The sequence below is a fragment of the Lycorma delicatula genome, chromosome 7, assembly GCF_047948215.1.
Source record: "Lycorma delicatula isolate Av1 chromosome 7, ASM4794821v1, whole genome shotgun sequence".
Taxonomy (NCBI): domain Eukaryota; kingdom Metazoa; phylum Arthropoda; class Insecta; order Hemiptera; family Fulgoridae; genus Lycorma; species Lycorma delicatula.
This window is the reverse complement of record NC_134461.1, coordinates 28,895,896-28,913,347: the sequence shown is the minus strand read 5'-3', so window position 1 is coordinate 28,913,347 and position 17,452 is coordinate 28,895,896. Positions and strand designations below refer to the sequence as shown.

Sequence of the window (17,452 nt, the reverse complement as noted above, 5' to 3'; positions counted from 1 at the left end):
GGAAAAGTTACAACTAAAAATTGTAAATATTTAGAGGAAAAGACAAAACTTCTTTAGGAAATAAACTACCAAAATTAGAAAAATTAGCATTTTTAACTAAAAATCTTTAAAACAAAAGAATTTTGTCCATCAATGGTAAAATTAGATACTACAAAGTAATAATTAAACCTGTCATTCTTTATGGTATGGAAATAATTTATTTTACCAATCTAAAAAAAAAAAATATTAGAAGTAGAAAGGAGAATCCTCAGAAAAATTATGTACTTAAAAACCACTAAAGTACTTAGAAGTTAACATCAAACAAAGAAATATATCAGAATATCCACATACTAGAAGCAGATTAAGATTTCTTGGACATTTGATGAGGATGAATGAATCTAGAAAAAAAAGACAAATCTTTGATAAAATTTGGAAATACAGAAATCAACAAGTGCATCAAACAAATGAAAATAGAAATGCAAAAATTCAATCTAACTCAGGAAAGTTTTTCAAACAGAGATGAAAGTCCTTGTACACTCTGAACATATCTGTGGAACAGAAAAAAACCAGTGGTAGGAAGTAGACTAAAGATGAAAAAGGATGGAATCAGAACAGATGAAGAAATTGTGGGAAGAAAAAAAACCCAAACAGTAAAATTTACATGATCGTTTGATGGTCTATTCATAAAAAAATTTAGTCTTTTTACCTGACTGGTACATTAAGAATCTTATACAGTTGACATATATGTTTATACTAACTTGAAAACAAAATGACTAGATCAACTTTCATACTAAACAATCTGTCCCGATCATATAAATAAATGGAATGTACAACAATTTGACAAAAATAAATGGCAAACGATGCATCCCCATTTCTTTCAAAGTCTAAAAACCAAACTTTTTTCAACTAAAGCAAGCAGGATGTCAAATAAAAGTGGCTTAAAAACAAAATTTCAAATGTATATTTTATCTTATATTATTTTATATGTTTGAACATATTGATGTTGGTTGAACATATTGATATTTCCTGGTATGCAGGGTCAAGAGAACTACATCTCTATCAGCACCAACTACATCCACTCTGTTTGCTACAGGTACTACCTATTATAAGTGACTTGTCATTAGTTTCAGAGAAAAAACTCTAGTCTATCTTGCGTACATCAGATCCTTTACATACCTCACAGGCATAATAAATAATGTAAAAAAACAATTGTACTCTTTTTGTTAAGATACAATGCATTATGGATATATATATGTTTGCATTATCTATTCAATAAGAGATTAATGTCTAATAAAAGAATAAGAATAGAAACTAATGTGAGCAGGTAATTAAAATTGAATCGTTACAAATTCTTAAAACAAATATCTCAAAATTATTCATGAATATGGAAAAGATTTTAAGACTATATCTTAGAAATTAAATATAAACTGACAAATAACATAATTTTTTTTTAATGTTTATGAATAAGGTCAACAGACTTTTTTACCCACTGTTAATTAATGAAACTGGAAATATACAAATTATCGATTAAGAAGTACTACTAGAACTGTAAAGGTTCTATAACCACTTCCATAGTAATAATCTCACTATCAAAATTGAACAGTTTTTTCTTCAAATTAATAGTAATTTAGTTGGTAGAAATGCAATGTAAAAGGCGTGGTTCAAAAGTAAGTACCAGTGGGTTATAAAATTGGCAACACTGATTAGTTTGCGCATGCCCAGTGGCTTTAAGCAATTTGTTGGGCATGTAACTACCACATTACCATCATTTTATTGTTGTTTGCTCTTCACGAAACAGTGTGTTAAAATAACACACTTGTTAATAAGAGTGAATAAGAGCAGTAATAACAAATCCTGCCAGTGTAAAGTTTATTCAATGATTAGATTTCTAAAAGCAAGAGGACATAACGCTGCTGAAATTTACCGTCAACTGTGTGAATCATATGGGCCTATCAGAATGAGTCAAGGAGGCAATGAGGCAATGGTGTTATGAGTTCAGATATTCACAATGAATAGAGAAGTGGCAGGCCTAGTGTCCAGATTGCAATCTTGTTGAATGTGTGGTTGCAGAAGTGAAAAAAAATTCTCACTTTACAATTAGGAATCTTTCTCTAGAATTTCCAGAAGTTTCAAAGATAACATTGTCGAGAATCATGACTGACACTCTAGGCTATTGTAAATTGTGAGTACAATGAGTGCCGAAAATGTCAACAAGTGCTCACAAATATCAGAGAATGACATCTGTATGTGCTTTTCTCAACTGCTTTAACCATGAGGGAGACAAATTTTTTCCCATATCATCATTGGTGACAAAACGTGGATTTCATACATCAAAGCTGAGACAAAACAACTATCCATGCAGTGGCCAGTGGCGTCAGTCAATCTGGTTCACCTAAATATAAAAAATTCAAACAAGTCTAGCCTCGAAGAAAAATCACAGCAACTGATTCTGTGACCAAAAGTGTCTGCTTTTGATTGACTTCACAGAACCTGTAACATCCATCAACTGACAATCTATTGGGGAATGCTGAGATCAGGAATTGTTGTTCTTCTTCACAACAATGCATGTCCACACACGGCTGCATGCACAACAAACAATTCAAAAATTCGGATGGGAGATTTTTGATTATTCCCCTTACAGTCCTGATCTCGCACCCAGTGACTACCATCTCTTCCTATACCTCAAAAACTGGCTTGCGTTTCAACGATTTGAAGAAAGTGAAGAATTTAAAATCTCTGCGCAAAAGTGGCTACAATCCCCGGCAGAGGAATTTTATGCAATGGGTTTGAAGAAGCTTGATTCACAATATGAAAAGTGTTTGGAACGAAATTGTGATTATGTAGAAAAATAAAGTAAATGTGTTGGTATTTGAGTAGAAAAATAAAGTAAATATTAAGTATTTGAAACCATTAATAAATTTTTCAACTTTTCTCATTTTGTTATTGATCAGTCCTTAACTCTTACTTTTGAACCACACCTCATAATGTAATAAATATTGTCTGTAATTTGGTGGTTTTTCATATCCAAGTTTTTGCAACTTTCTAACATCCTACTCTAGTAACTATAATAAACACCAGATTACCATATATTATTAAATTAAGTAATGTGAAAGAAAAAATTCAAAAACCTTTGTAGTATTATTAGTATTTCTAAAACTCCTATTAAAATGTATTTAGAATATAGATTCCTATAAAAAAACTTGGATGCTTTTATTTTTTATTTTTTTTTCATAATATATATTCAATTTATTGTTTTGATATACTTATAGATATAATCTAACAAAAATCAGTTACAATGCAAAGTTTTTCTATAAACAAAATTATTTTATAAGTTTACTTGTTTCATGCAACAACTATGTATCAGTTCCAGTTATATCATAAGAGATCTATAGAGGAAATATATAATACTACATGAATATATAATGTTTGTATAGTGTTGTCTATATTTATTTTGTGAAAGGCACAAGACAAAATGTAACATATTAAAAAATTGCATAATCTTGCTCAAGAACATCAATCATTCAATACAGTACAGACTACTAGGGAAATAGTATTGCAATATTTTCTCCATCAAACCATTTAAGAAGCAAAATTTTCAAAAAGTTAAAAATACGAAAAAAAGAAGAAAAATAGTAATATTAATTTACAAAAATAATAATTATATTTTCACAACATGTAATTCCCACATTCACACTTAAATGCAACGCATAAAATATCAAATTACTTCAGTATGTATAATAGAAAAATATAATTCATACACTTCTTTACCCACTAAAAATACATTCAAAACTTATACATTGTAACATGAAAACATATAAGACCGTATACAATAATGAAGAAAAAAAATTATTTATAAATATATTATATATATCAGAGCAATAATGTTAGATAAAGAAGTTTTATAAATTGTAATCTTATTACCCTAATAATAAAATACATATTAAAATTTTATAATCTATGATTTTTTTTAGTGTTTTAAAAATCCTTTAATATATCAACAACATATAAATACGGTTATACAAGGGTTTAAATTATTGAGTCTCATACTAAAGTCCACAATAAAACAATAATGAAAAGTCTTAATTAAAAATAATAAACAAATATAATATTACAATGCCCTTTAAAAATCACTTTTTAACATTAAATTATAAGAAAGTATTGTTAATACTTAAGAACGATTCAATAATTCGTATACTTTGAATAATAATAATTATTATATTTAAGAAAAATCATGTAATATTGTTCAATGAAATTATAACAACTTTTTAAAAAGTCTGTTTTTTTGTTTAATAATTACAATTAATGAAAAAATGATAACATTGATTTATGTTGAGATTTAAAAATATGTTGCAGATGATGATTATGATGATGAAGTAGAAAAAAATTAGTAATATTCTGGTTGCAGTTGCACCGGTGGTAGAACTGGATTGACATCGTGAATGTGTGGATGGACATGTGGACAGACCAAAGTGTTGTTGTTGTTGCTGTTGTCATACTAGCAGCCATGCCTGATTGTGAATCCTCACATCTCCCCTTCTTTTCAGTGATGAACCTGGAGACAGAGGACCCACAATCAGACCTGCACGCCAAATAAATATTTTTTTTTATAATTAAAAATTAAAAAAAAAAAAATTTATAAATAAGCATTATAATAAATAAAAATAATCTAAAAACACCAAGTGCTTGATGCTGTAGGAAATTTTAAACACTTGAGGATAAGTTGACATCAGACAGAAAGAAGTAAAATATACCCGATTATCGATTTACCAAAGCCAGAATTGAGAAATACACCAGGAAGTGAGTTTTATAAAATTTTTATAGAAAAAAGTGAATAAAGACTAGTTTAAATAACATAAGCATTATTACTGATGGCATAATCCATATCGATTCCATATGATGGAGAAGTCAGGTATGTATGTAACATGAGGAATTAGAAGAACCAAATTTATTCAGTAACTACTTCAGACTCAAGTAGAGTTCTGTACAGCCACCGAATAACAAACAACATACCTAGATAGACTATCCCTCACTAAATCAAATATTAAGAATACATAATATTTATGCATCCTAAGCACAGATGGAATGTATAACAAGCCAAAATCTGCAGAACTGCAAAAGGAGGAATAAGCATTAAAAGAAAGGAGTAGGTGTTGAGAAAGTAACAATCTGCTCCAGTGAATGACAAATAAGATAAACAGAACCACCCAAAGAATTAGTTCAAAATGCACCCAAAGATTCTTCCTAGCAGTGGAAATCTGTGTCTCCTTGACCAGAATTCCTCAGGTATAGGGGTATACTTTAACCCATCACTTTTCTGAATAAAAATTTTCTACTGAATAGTTCTAATATGTAAACTTTCTGTAATAAACTGTTTAACAAGGTACAAAAAGAATCAAAAAGTAGGCTCATGCTTATAAAATGAAAACACCCTCTGCCATCCCCAGAGAAGTGGAGGATTTTAGTTGAACTACAAAAGTTCAACTGGACCATCACCACCACTGGAGATTCTATCAAAGCTAAGATTAATTTTTATCCAGTAACCTACATTTGAAAAATGGTTTGCACTACTCATTTCAAGAATGACAATCAAGATTATATATATTGTAATAATATGTTTCAGTTTTCATAACCAACAACTTCCAAGAAAATAGGGATTCTTTCTGAAAAGTGAGTTGTCAGACTGGTCTGAAGGCAGAATTACCTTCCCCACAAAGTATAGAATTATAAAGATGTAGTAAGTTTTCAGGTCTAGATATCCTTATCACAAACTGATGATGTGGGTCTGGTAAAAATTTACTGAATTAAAAATAAGGGAAAGTATGAATAACAATAAAAATTGTAAAGTACAAAAGGGGAGTAAATAAACGGAGCGATCAATTCACAGAAGACAATGGAACAAATGTATCCATCCAAAAAAGTACTTCAGTTCACCTCCACATAGTAAGTTCTTTTCACACAATTTTTAGATCAGGGGATATTTTTAGTCAGGATATGAGCAGAATACTACTGATTAATTATTTTGTGTTTACCATTCAAATAATTGCCATAACAAAATGCTTTTTCTTCAGATAAAATTTGATTTATTTATTAATTTTCTATGAATTTATATTTATTTTCAATAATTCATTTATAACTAATGATAATAAACAAAATTAAACAAACAAACTCTCAACAACAAAGCAAAGTTCTACTTCAATAACAAAGCATCAATACAAATTTTTTTTATACACTATTATGGAATTTATATATCAGTCAAGTTCAGATAATACCCAAATCCGTCCAGAATTCAATTTAACATTTTTCCAAAATTTCCATTTTGAATTAAAAATATTTTAATAACAAATGACATACTTTTTAAAACTGACAAGACCATTTTCTTTAACAGACATCTAAATACAATCTGTGAATGAAATTTATTAAGATTCCATTTCATCAAAATTATCATTCTGTACCTATCTTTTACTTCCAAATGTGATCTTTTGCATCAGCAGTGACTGTCCCTTCATTGATGATACTCTCAAATTCAAAAATACTGTCATCTCAGGAATCATGATACAGGATGGTGCATGAAATGACCCAACAATTGTTTAGGTTAATTATTAATGTGTCTTCTATTAACATCTAACTATTAAGGTGTCTTAAGTTGGCAGTTCATGCATATTAGTTTCTTCTCTTTCCAAGTGCACTGTTTGTGTATCATTCCAAGATGGCTGACAAGGGAAGACTGCCTGTTAAACAACGCATGAAGACTGTTGTATTTTAATAAAGCGAAAGGTGTGGTGCTTACACAAAGACGGTTTCGTGCACATTTTCAAACTCGATGGTCACTCTCATTTACAACAATATGTAGACATTATGAAAAATTTAATAGTGATGGTTCAGTGTTTGAGAGTAAGCGCAAACCAATGTTCGTTCTCTACAGGATGTCGAAGCTGTCAGGGCAGTGTTGCTGAGGAACACAGGCAAATCAATAAGAAAAGCAGCAACAGAACTTGGGAGTTCTAGGTAACTGTGCAGCTAATTTTAAAAACTGATTTGCATTTGTATCCATACAAAATAATAGTGTTGCCTAAATTAACAGTTGACAACAAACATCAAAGAATGACATTTGCTGAATAAGGTGTGAACCAAGACATATTGTTGAACAATGTTTGGTTTTCAGATGAGGTATATTTTCTTCACCTGGATGGGATTGTTAATGTGCTCTTTTGGGCTTCTAAAAATCCACAAGTGTTTCACAAAAAGGTGCATCACACTCGAAGAATTACAGTATGGGTCGCTATCTCAAAGTCACGAGGTAACAGGGCCATTCTTTTTTGAACAGAGAGTGAACAGTGAATGTTATCTAAACATGCTTCGTAATAATTTTGTTCCTCAGCTTCTCGCAAAAGGGTTTCGATTAGAAAAGTGGTTCATGCAGGATGGAGTCAGACCATACAAAGCTAATGTTGTTTTAGACTTTCTGCATGAAACTTTTAACACAAATGTCATTTCAAACAGATTTCCTAATCGTTTTTCGTGTAGACAGAACTGGCCCCCAACAGTCCTGATTTGAATCCATGTTATTATTTTCTTTGGGGATTTCTAAAGGAAATGATTTTCCCTAAACATCCTTATACAGTGATGGAACTGCAAGTGCTGATCGTTGAGGCATGCAACGAGATAACCAAGGATATGTATCGTCGAATTATTAACAACATAGGAGTTCGTGTTGAAGAAGTTGATAGATGTGATGGTGGTCATACTGAATATGTGATAAGCAGAACATAATCTCACAATGTATTTTCCTTTCTGTGCTGTGATCCAAATAAATATTTTTTTAACAAAACCAGATGTTGGATCATTTCGTGTGCCACCTGCATATAATTTAATGCGAAAACATATAAATTTATTAATAATAAATACCTGTGGATAAATATTAAGAATAATTAATATGACTGTATGGTAAAACTAACTGAAGATCAAAACATCCAAAAGAGATTTATGGTACTAGACAAAAAAGTAAACATAAAATATCTCATTTTTTAAAAATAAAACACTTAAAAAGAATACTAAAAATTAGTGAATAATATAAAAAAAATAAATAAATAAACTAATATTAATACGGTTAAACATTAACAATAGTCCTGGGCAAATCAGTCAAGTACCCCCTCCCTGGTCTCAGTCCCTTATACTAGGCACAGCCAATGTACAAGCTTATGATGTCACGAACAGACAGCTTATTACTACTCAGCCTGAAAACATCAACTCCACGTACCAAATCGAAGTATTACTTATTGTCATATTGTACGCGGTAATAACTATCTTATTTACATTTACTAATTATAAACAATACGTAATTAATTCTTTAATAACCTTTATTTATTTTAAATTATTAATTTTTAATAATAAATAAAAGCTTACTTGAATTTTCTTCATGTATCTAATTCACTAATTCAGACTTCTAGTAAGTTCACCATCCTCGCTAAATGAATCACTATCACTGTCACTTTCATTTTCACTTTCACTATCAGAGTCTACACGTATAATATAACGTTCTGTCGTTCTGTGATTTCATCTATCAGTGATTCCAGTTTTTCATACTCCATTTTAAATATTTTTTTTTACTTTTTCACAATAGGGTTTCCAGTCATCTTCATTTGTGAAATTAATTTTTGTCTGTAGTTAATTTTTCAACATTTGTGAAAGAAAATGTTGTATTATGACTCACCACATGTCATTTTACGGCTGACCACACCATCTCAATTGGATTCAAATCAGGATGGTATGGTGGGAGTCTAAGAACACAATGACCATGTTTTTTTTCAAAAGTTCATCCAAGTGATATTTTTGTACTTTAGTTTTATGTAACTTTACTAATTCATATAATTCTGGTTTCAGCATTTTTTAAATATGTAGAACATGGGTGTTCTCCAGCCAATCAGTCATATCTTTTCTTCAGGAATTAGAATTTGATGCTTTATCAATACCTGTATTGTGATAAGGGGTGTTATCAACAACCAACAACACTACTACTGACATTGGTGGAAGATTTGGAATCAATTTTTCATGCGCCCATTTCGTGAAATTGTCTGTATTCATGTTATCATGGTAGTCGCCACTTTTCAAACTGGCTTTCCAAGTTAGTAATGCGTTCAGAATAAAACCGATTTCTCCTTCGGCATGAATTACTATTAAACAGTCACCTTTATTAATTGACACATGAAGGCCCCAGCATGAATTACTATTAAACGGTCACCTTTATTAATTGGCACATGAAGGCCCTCAAAAATGCCATCAAACCACGAATTTGTTGAATAATGCAACTTAAAACATACGTTTCAACCAAATAAACAATTGTATAATTGCTTTTCTGTACTTAGCCATTGCCTGCAAATATTCAATTCTCTTCCACCTGATATCGGATTTCTCAATTAAAATTTTTTTCTGTTATTTTCAGTTTTATGTCATTTGAAACCTAACTCTTTCAAAATAACAGCTAAAGTTGATTCACTGCCTTTAAAATCAATAGGTGACTGAAGTTCTTGTCTTATTTTTTTTTTAAGTATGTAATTCATTCTTCTTTGAATGAAATTAACTATTCTTTTAACTATTCCTAAACCAAAACCGTCCAGTCTACTGACAGGGTTCGAATGCCGTTTATACTTTTTTGGAATGCTGAAAGAACATGATTGGGATATTGACTGAGAAATCATGTATTTTTTTCTCTTCTGAGTTTTTGAACCTGTGTTCTTGTTACCCCACAAGCAGCAGCAGCAGTTCTTTCTTCACATTTTTTAATGCCAATTATATTTGTCATCAGTTAATTTACCTACTTTTAAAGCTTCTTTTTTCATAAAATCATAAACATCATTGATAATTTCACTTACTTGACTCCTAAGTTTTTTTCTTAACTACAGATTTAAATTCTACCATAACAAACCACACTAATAACACACAAACAAAAAATAATATATTACAAAAAATTTGTAAAAAAACATTGAGTACTTATAAAATAATACGACCGCACAAAAACGCTATCTGAATACCTTCACTGAACACGATATAAACTGGACTAAAGTTTATTTCTTTATACACACATTGTGTATTACGAATGATGGATCTAAATATAATCGTGACGAAAGGCATCATTTCTAACTGCATGTATAAATTTATAGGCCTGTACATAATACCAATCAGAATATTAGTCACCGGTTAAGGAATTGTTATTGTTTACAAGATTTAGTCATTAAGCATTCTTATAAATGTAATCAACTCAAGTGGAAAGAATTGAACACGCAACAACATAAATGAATTGTTTGGACGCCCATATTGTTTGTAAGTCTAAAAATGAATTAAAAATAATAATTATGCGCAAAAATAATGATTTGGAAAACAATAATATAATGAGAGAGTCAGCATGTAACATCACAAGCTCATAGATTCGTTGGGGCAACTATATTTCTCACTGGTTTTATAGATGTATAAATAGCTATAATACATATATGAAGATATTAAATGCACAAAATAATTCAAAATTCAGAGACATTAATGAACATTACTTGATCATAGATTTATGTAAACATTGATCGGTATACAGAAATTCAGGGATTTTTTAATTAGTATTTTTAAAAATTCATTAACAGTAGTAATATTGTTTCATAAAACAATTTCTTTTAATTATATTTTAAATAAATTGACAAAATGATTTTTTTTTAAACAGTTTGGTAATTTATTAAAAATGGAAATGAAAGGATAATAGGGAAGGCCCTTTCTTATATGCTGAAACAAATGTAGTTGGAGCAAGCTTATATACTCAATATGTGGCAGGATCAAGGCACACTTCAATGGCAGAGGGGTCCCGTCATTACAAAACAAGGATTTATATAATAAACTTTTTTTTTTGCACTTTATGATAAAAATTTTAAACTTTTTTCTGAAATTTTACATACTTGATTATTTTTTATTTTTAATTATTTATGCTGTCTCACTCACTGCTAAACATGATGGCTGTGATACCTAATTCATTAAAGTTCAAACTTAAAAAAATTCATTGAATTCATTACTGGAATTAAATTTATTTATTTAATTTATAAGATACTATTCTTACAACTATAACTACGAAGTTCTTTCATTATTTGTTTTTTCATTAAAAATGTTGAACTAATGATTTTCTAACTATTTAATTTAAATTAACATTAACTATAAATATTAAATAACTGTAAAATCATTTTAATAATTTTACATTTTTTTAATAGCTTTTTCAAGGTTTTTGTAAAATTAAATTTTTTTACTAAATAATTTTTCAGGCATAATACATTACAGACCCTATAGTACTCTTACTTATATAACCCAAGTAGCATTCTTATTTAATAAGTTCCAACAAAAATTTGATCACAGCTTAAAGAAATATGGCACCTACCATCTGAAATTTTTTTTTTCTTAAATCATAACATATCCAATGTCTATCGAACAACTTCAAGAAAATTTTGCAACTATTCTGGGGGTTTCAAAAACACATACAAACATACAATTTTTATACATTAACCTCCACCTGGTATAGACAAGTCAAAATAAAATAAAAAATATAATGTAAGAATAATGCGACTGAAATATTATAATCACTCAATTACGTATTATAAAACAATCCAACTATCATTCTTTAAAGTAGAATTTCGAAATCAACATATTATTCCTCAACCGAACCCTTTAAACAAGCACAAAAAAAAATTTTAAACAAAAACCCAAGAAAATAAATCCTACAATTGTTCTTTACCACTCCTTTATATGTTATAGTAATAAATCATACTACTTGTAGGTTTATTATTATTAAATAAGATCTATTGTCTGAATCACACAAAAAAAAAGAAAAGAAAAAAGACACCACAACAAAGAATACAGATGTGACAGACGCAACTTCTTTAACCTGTATTTCTGTAGTTCCCCCAATCTCTCGCTTTTACCTCCTTCAGTTAAAGATATTCACCTCTTTAAAACAGATCACCTTTAACAAGACTAATTACTCTCAACGCCTTCTACCACCCTCTGTTCCTTTTCATTTCACCCCTTATGTCATGTCACATGGTATTGCTGTCTACGTACACAAAAAGAGTTTTACAAGTCAATAAGACTGTTAAGAAGAGTATATATAGTAATAAATTCACATACATTAGTCAAGGCACTAAGCTCCTAGCTGTGAACTCTCTCATTTGACTCACTTGTCATTGAATGCAACACATCTATAAAAGACAAACTGTTACAAGAACCTCTTAGTAAGTGTTATAATAATGACACGACAACAAAATCTTTGATGACTTGACATACTGTACGTTTTCATTATAGCATTATTGCTTTATACTGTATTTTACTGTATAATACATCTTTTTTTCATTGAATTTCTTAACAATGAAAACATAAATATACTTTGAACAATTATAAACAAAAATAATCTAAAAAAAAAATCTTTTATTATAATTTTATTTAAGTACAATGGCCAAGCAGAAACAGGCAAAGAAAATTTTTAAAGAATAAAAAACCATAAATAATTTTTTTATCAGAATATTATTAATACGCGGCAATTCACTACAAACAAAATCCTGCACTAATAAAATTATTTTAAAATTAAAAAAGAAAATAAATAAAAGTATTTTTATTTTTCATCATCAGGAATTTAAAAATATATTTTTTTCAGCCATTTAGGTAAGTTTACAAAATTAATAAATAGTAAAAATCCTAATAATCAGAATTATATTAGGTGCAGATCAACAAAGCTGTAGATTAACCACACGTTACCTTTAATCTATTTATCTTTATTTACAATAAAAACATTCAAACTTTTTTCATTATTGGACTTTTCAAAATCAAGTTTTTAAAAACACTAAACTTAGTCAATCTGGTACAATAATTATTAGAAAACTAAATGAATAAATTTTCATAAATTTTAATTTTCATTGATAATTTTCATAAATTTTCACGCATTGTTCATACCAGTAATGCATAAAAATATTAAATGATCTGTTATACAAAAAAAATAGTTAATGTAATATTTCTATTTATTATTTTTTCCTTCAATTTGTTGTTAACAATTTTACACAATCACTCCAAATATAGTGTGGATTTCTCAACTCTCTTTAGTCCAGATTAATGTACCGCACAAAGATCTTCAATTTTACCGAGTTGCATATATTTTCTAAGTACGGTTACTATTTTTGTCAACTTAAATTTTAATACCTCTACATTTTATTAATCAATTTAAAGTGGAATTGAGTACCGGTCACGTTAACCACAAAACAAACATCATCCAAAAATTTATCAGGAAGAAAGAAGCACTCTAACTTCATTGACCAATAGGAACTGTTTTTTTTAAATTACCATCAACTGTTGGTGATTTATCTTTATACCCTTTTATTTTCAATAGACCACTACAGATGATGTTTCAGTTGTTGCAGAATTATCAAATTATCAGTGGAAACTGTTCATTATCTTGCTCGGTTCACAATTCTAATTATTGATTACCAAGGAATTTAATTACAAATAAAACAAATAGGTATATAATTATTTACAAAGAAATAATAAAAAATAAGATACTCACTTTTAATTTGATAACATAGTTTTTTAATCAAAATTAAAAATGCAACCGTTTCATATACTACAGGTCATCAGTTTGAAGTCCTGCAATTTTTCATCACTAATATAATTTGTTTTATTATCTATATACAAGCGAAAAGCTTCATGTAGTTTAAAAATAAAACAAATCTTTAATATTATCTTTTTGTTTAGACAATTTATTACCGATAAAAAATAATTATTCTTTTATTATATTTTTATTTAATCACAATCCATTAAAGGAATCTAAACTTTGAAAATGTTCAAAATTACTATTAGAATAAAATTTAAAAGTAATATTCTTAAGTAATTAAATTTTGATTACTTTACATACATACTTCCTACAAAAGACAACAGTAAAAAATCTGTAAATAAAATTAACATCATACTAAAATTTTACTTTGGTTTTGTAATTCATAATACCAGTAATTCTAATTTCACAGCACAAGCTGTTGAATAAAACGTTTTCTTTTATTCTCATTTAGTCGAATAAGAAATATGTAATACAGACACGGTGATGGAGGAGAACATATAAAACTTAAAGCATTTAAACGAGTTGATAAAGAGTGAAAAGAAGGCAAACACCGACTACCCTGACAAGCAGATGTATTGAGCAGAGGTAAAAGCTCCTAATATATTAAATAAACACATGATAGTTACTGAAATACAGATAATAAAAAACTTGTTCTTATATTTTATTTTTAAATATTAAAAAAATCCCTAAAACTAATATAACTTTAAAACACATTTTTAATTTAAAATGCATTATCAATCTTAAAAAAAAAATAATAATAATAATAATAATAATTGGTCTTCTATCTTCATAATACCTATATTTGGAACAACATATTGATGTTCTAAAAAGGATTCAAAAATCAACATTCAGAGTCTGTTTTACATATTCATATTAACACTATTTTAAAATTAAAATCATATTAAAAAATCATACAGAAGGTTGGGATGATTACTTTGGGACCTATCATGACCCACAAAAATTATAAATGTCAGCTTATTACTTTTTTCTACAATTACATAAGAAAATCATAATTTAGACATCATAATGAACATGGAATATTTCAAAAACTTAATACAAGTTCTGCCTATTTCCTATTAAAATCTTCTTTAATGTTCAACACAATGTTGAAATTCACTATCAACGGTACAAATTCACTTTCTTGGAAAACCCAGGGCTTTAAATAAAAATAATTGTATAAATATCAAAATAAACCTTGAATCATTTGTTGACAGTCACTTTTGGGAACATTATCAGTGCACATTTTTAAAGCACTTAACTAGGTTTAATTTAACTACATTTTTGTATAAGTACACCTAAATCAATTACTACTTTTTTCAGATTAATTAATTTTCAATCATTATTTTCTTATTACAAAAAAATCATAAAAAAGATGTTTAATTAAATAAAACATTACATAAACCATAAAAGAAAAAAAAATACAAAAATAAATAAAACTGCCATTAACTTCTGTTTAGTTAGAATAAAGAATGATTCATTGGTAATATAATATGTATCAAGGAAAAGGATGTGAGAGTACATAATAAAAATAATGTGATGGTCATAGACACAAATCAATTTAATTTCAAACAAAGAAGACAGCAAAGAATCCAGTTTCTCGCACTAAAAAGAACCATAAAAGCGGCTACGGTATAACGATGCAAGTGAACGACAACAAACCAAAAGAGTGAGTAAGAAGAGTAAAAACATATTGTCAAGTGTGAGAGTGCACACATACAAACATACGAGGTAAGAAGTATAAATGAGGAGGGGGGTTTGAGAGAGTTTTTATTGCGAAAAGGCTCTGACGATGATGGGGTGACTTTTCATTACAGCAAGAGGTTATGGTCTATAAACTCTACTGGACATCTTTTACTGACCATCAGGGCTCACAGCACCTTCTTTCATCCCTTTATGATGATTTAACACCTCCATATGACATCAAACACTAGAAGTCTCATCCCCCACACAACACTAGAAACATACTGCACCTTGCCGTGGTTTGTGGCATGTGCTATTCTACTACTTAACCCGCTACAGGTTTTTTCTTTATTAATAGGGAACAATTTTCCTATTCTAGAAATCAGAAAAATAAAAACCAGATATCAAAAATCAATTTAAGGAAAAAAAGAGTAAAGATATATTAGGCTATATTCCACCATCAAGCAAAAATGAAAGCAACAAGATTGACCTAAATCCACACTTTTATTTATACCATCAAAAAAAAGGAAACAAAAAATCCAGAAGACTTAAACTAAATCATTACTATAATATGATATCTTAAAAATTTTCTTCACACCCTTCTATAAAAACCTAACTTCCAAGGCTGAGAAGTAGCATCTGTTTACTTTCATGCAAAAGCTTCTGGGTTCAAATCCCAGCCAGGTTTGGGCTTTTCTTTTCCACATAAAAGATTAACAAAAAAAAATTAAGGCACTTCTCATCTGATCATAGAGACTATAATTAAACATAAGCCTAATTTAATTGTAAATTCACAAATAAATAATACAAAAAACAGGAATACACCCAGGATTTTTTTAAAAGTAGAGATTGAGAAGTCCAAGCTGCATTCCCCCCATGAAAATCCTCTTGAAAGAAGAACATCAAATATAATATAAAGCAAAAAAATTATTTATTTATTTTTTTTAGTTCTATATCAGAAGATTCATTCTAATAATTTTAAAACATGTTTTTGTCTTTATTTATTATAATTATCATACCATACTCTAACAAGGGGACAAAATTCTTATTAGAAATATTATTTTATGCAATTTATGTTAAAAAAATACACCAAGTACAGTAAGAGACTGTAAAAATATTTATTAATATATATAGTATTCAGTATTCTAAATACTTATCTACAATTAAATTAATATAAATCCACTTAATTAAACATAAATCTATATTACTATATATAAAGAGTTAAAACTAAACAAAAAACTATTTAATCAATCACAACTAAATTTTTACCCATGTTTCTTGGCATAACTAAGAAGATTTTTAGTTGTATTTCATCTCAAATATATATATATATAAAGGTTTGTCCGTTTGTTTATTACTGCATCACACAAGAACCAACCGACCATATACTTTCAAATTTGCAGGATACATTCGTGTTATTCCAAGAAAGGTTTTAAGCCATTGACCGAGATTGTAGCTCCCTTGAAGGTTAAGATATAAAAACTATTCATTATTTCTTCGCCCCCAAGGAGGTGAAGTTGTGAATTAAAGATATTCATTAAGGAAAAAGCAGATTAATCCTTTTACAGGTTTTTCAGGTTTCTGTAAAACCCGAATACTATAATTATTAATTATCAGTATTATTCTCACAACCATGAAGATAACATACATTGTGAGGGTCCACTGGGTGGACCCCTCTGGGTAAATGGGAATGGCTACCAAAGCAAGCTCTGTGGTTGTCCAGGGTGCCAGTCCACCGGGAAAAATGGGAATGGTGAGCGAAGAGAGCTCTGTGGCCATGGGGTAGACCCCTTGGTCCTGAGGAGTTCCTTAATTGGTTCCAGGATTTACCTGAGCTGAACTGAGCCCCGAGGGTCCTGGTTCTGGCTAGATGGGCCAGCTAGTAGTATTTATTATGAATTTATTAGATATTCAATTCAAAATTCATTAAATGGAAATATTCACTTATATAACTTAGTGAAGAATTTTGATTAAATTAAATTATATTTATTAATTTTTTATAAGAGATAAATTTTCTAATAAAAAATTAAAAAAGCTGAATGCAAAGCCTGACTAGAATTCAAATCTAGAACTTTTCACATAAGAGATACTACCATTCTACTGTGAATTCAGTAAATTCCTTTCAGCCACAGATTCAACATACACCACATTTTCTTTTGATTCCAACAAAAATAA

General features: G+C 28.9%; 1 protein-coding gene across 3 annotated transcripts in view; it reads right to left on the bottom strand.

Moving 5' to 3' along the window:
• Positions 1 to 17,452, bottom strand: part of exd (PBX homeobox extradenticle) — a 617,080-nt gene that overhangs the window by 11,694 nt on the left and 587,934 nt on the right. The window contains exon 9 of one of the 3 annotated variants that reach the window (XM_075370542.1): positions 4,021 to 4,531. The exons of the other annotated variants lie outside the window; for them this stretch is intronic. Coding sequence (XP_075226657.1) covers positions 4,520 to 4,531 — 12 coding nt within the window. The 3' untranslated portion in view covers positions 4,021 to 4,519. Of the gene's footprint in view, positions 1 to 4,020; positions 4,532 to 17,452 lie in introns of those variants that run through there. 3 annotated transcript variants of the gene reach the window in all.